The sequence below is a fragment of the Poecilia latipinna genome, unplaced genomic scaffold (assembly GCF_001443285.1).
Source record: "Poecilia latipinna isolate Pla-1442-1.1 unplaced genomic scaffold, P_latipinna-1.0 Scaffold209, whole genome shotgun sequence".
Taxonomy (NCBI): domain Eukaryota; kingdom Metazoa; phylum Chordata; class Actinopteri; order Cyprinodontiformes; family Poeciliidae; genus Poecilia; species Poecilia latipinna.
Window position 1 is genome coordinate 380,976 of NW_015112825.1, and position 1,038 is coordinate 382,013.

Below are 1,038 nucleotides of genomic sequence, written 5' to 3' on the forward strand. Positions count from 1 at the left end.
CTTCTGTTTTCATTTCAGTTTTTCTGTTTGGAAGATGACAATTTTAATTGTAAAAAAATGTTTTTTACTTTTTCTATTTCAGGTCTGTCAGCTCACTGTGATGCCAGAAATAATGGAGCTCAATGTAGCGGGACTTTGGGAGAAACTATGTTTCTACGGCTGATTCACAACGCTTCAGGAATTAGAATTGACTTGTTAAAGGGGAATGTAATATTACTACAATGGAGGATAAATATAACAGCTACAAATAAAATAAAAGACAGATCTGATTTTATACCCGATAATGGAACATTCAGGATAAACGACCTGAAACACAACGACAGTGGTGAATATAAACTTACAGTGTTTGATTCACGTGGGGAGATTACAGAAAACCGGACTCTTTGTTTGTCTGTTCAAGGTAAATACCTTACAAGAAAATAAAATTAGATTGGTTTAATTGACATGATATGGATAATATATCTAACTGACTAAAGCTCTGTAAAATTATGCTTTTCATGATCTCTACTAGAACTTATAAGTTTTAATTTCTTTATTTCTGTCAGACAGGTTTATTTGCATGCCAGCATTTATACACAAAGTGGTACAAAGCAGTCGATAGAAAGTTTTAAATGTACAGAAAGAAAAATTACATTAAAAAGAAGAAATTAGTATTGTATAAAGAATGAAGCAGTGAACTGTATATTTCAACCACATTAATAACTAAGACTAAACTAAGAGCTGCCTGCTCATGTTTGGCTCTTGTCCTGTGAACTCTTTGATTTCATACCTTCTACCTAATGTGATGTTACATTATCTTTCACAAGTCATTGCAGCCATTTTCTAAACATCTAAAACATAAATATTATTTCTCAATGTACCCTCAACATCCCATTTTGGCAGAAGAAAACAGAAATATAGAATTTTTTACAAATTTATATAGATAAACAACCTGAACTATCACATGGTAATAAATATTCAGACCCTTTGCTGTGGCACCCATAATTAACTCACATGCTGTCCATTTTTTTCTGACCCTAATTGAGACTATTGCAATAA

The 1,038-nt window shown here is 32.0% G+C and overlaps 1 protein-coding gene across 2 annotated transcripts in view; it reads left to right on the top strand.

Moving 5' to 3' along the window:
* LOC106946868 (uncharacterized) overlaps positions 1 to 1,038 on the top strand; it is a 15,836-nt gene that overhangs the window by 5,091 nt on the left and 9,707 nt on the right. The window contains exon 2 of one of the 2 annotated variants that reach the window (XM_015031536.1): positions 83 to 400. The exons of the other annotated variant lie outside the window; for it this stretch is intronic. Within the exon in view, the coding sequence (XP_014887022.1) occupies positions 83 to 400 (318 nt within the window). The remainder of the gene's footprint in view (positions 1 to 82; positions 401 to 1,038) is intronic. 2 annotated transcript variants of the gene reach the window in all.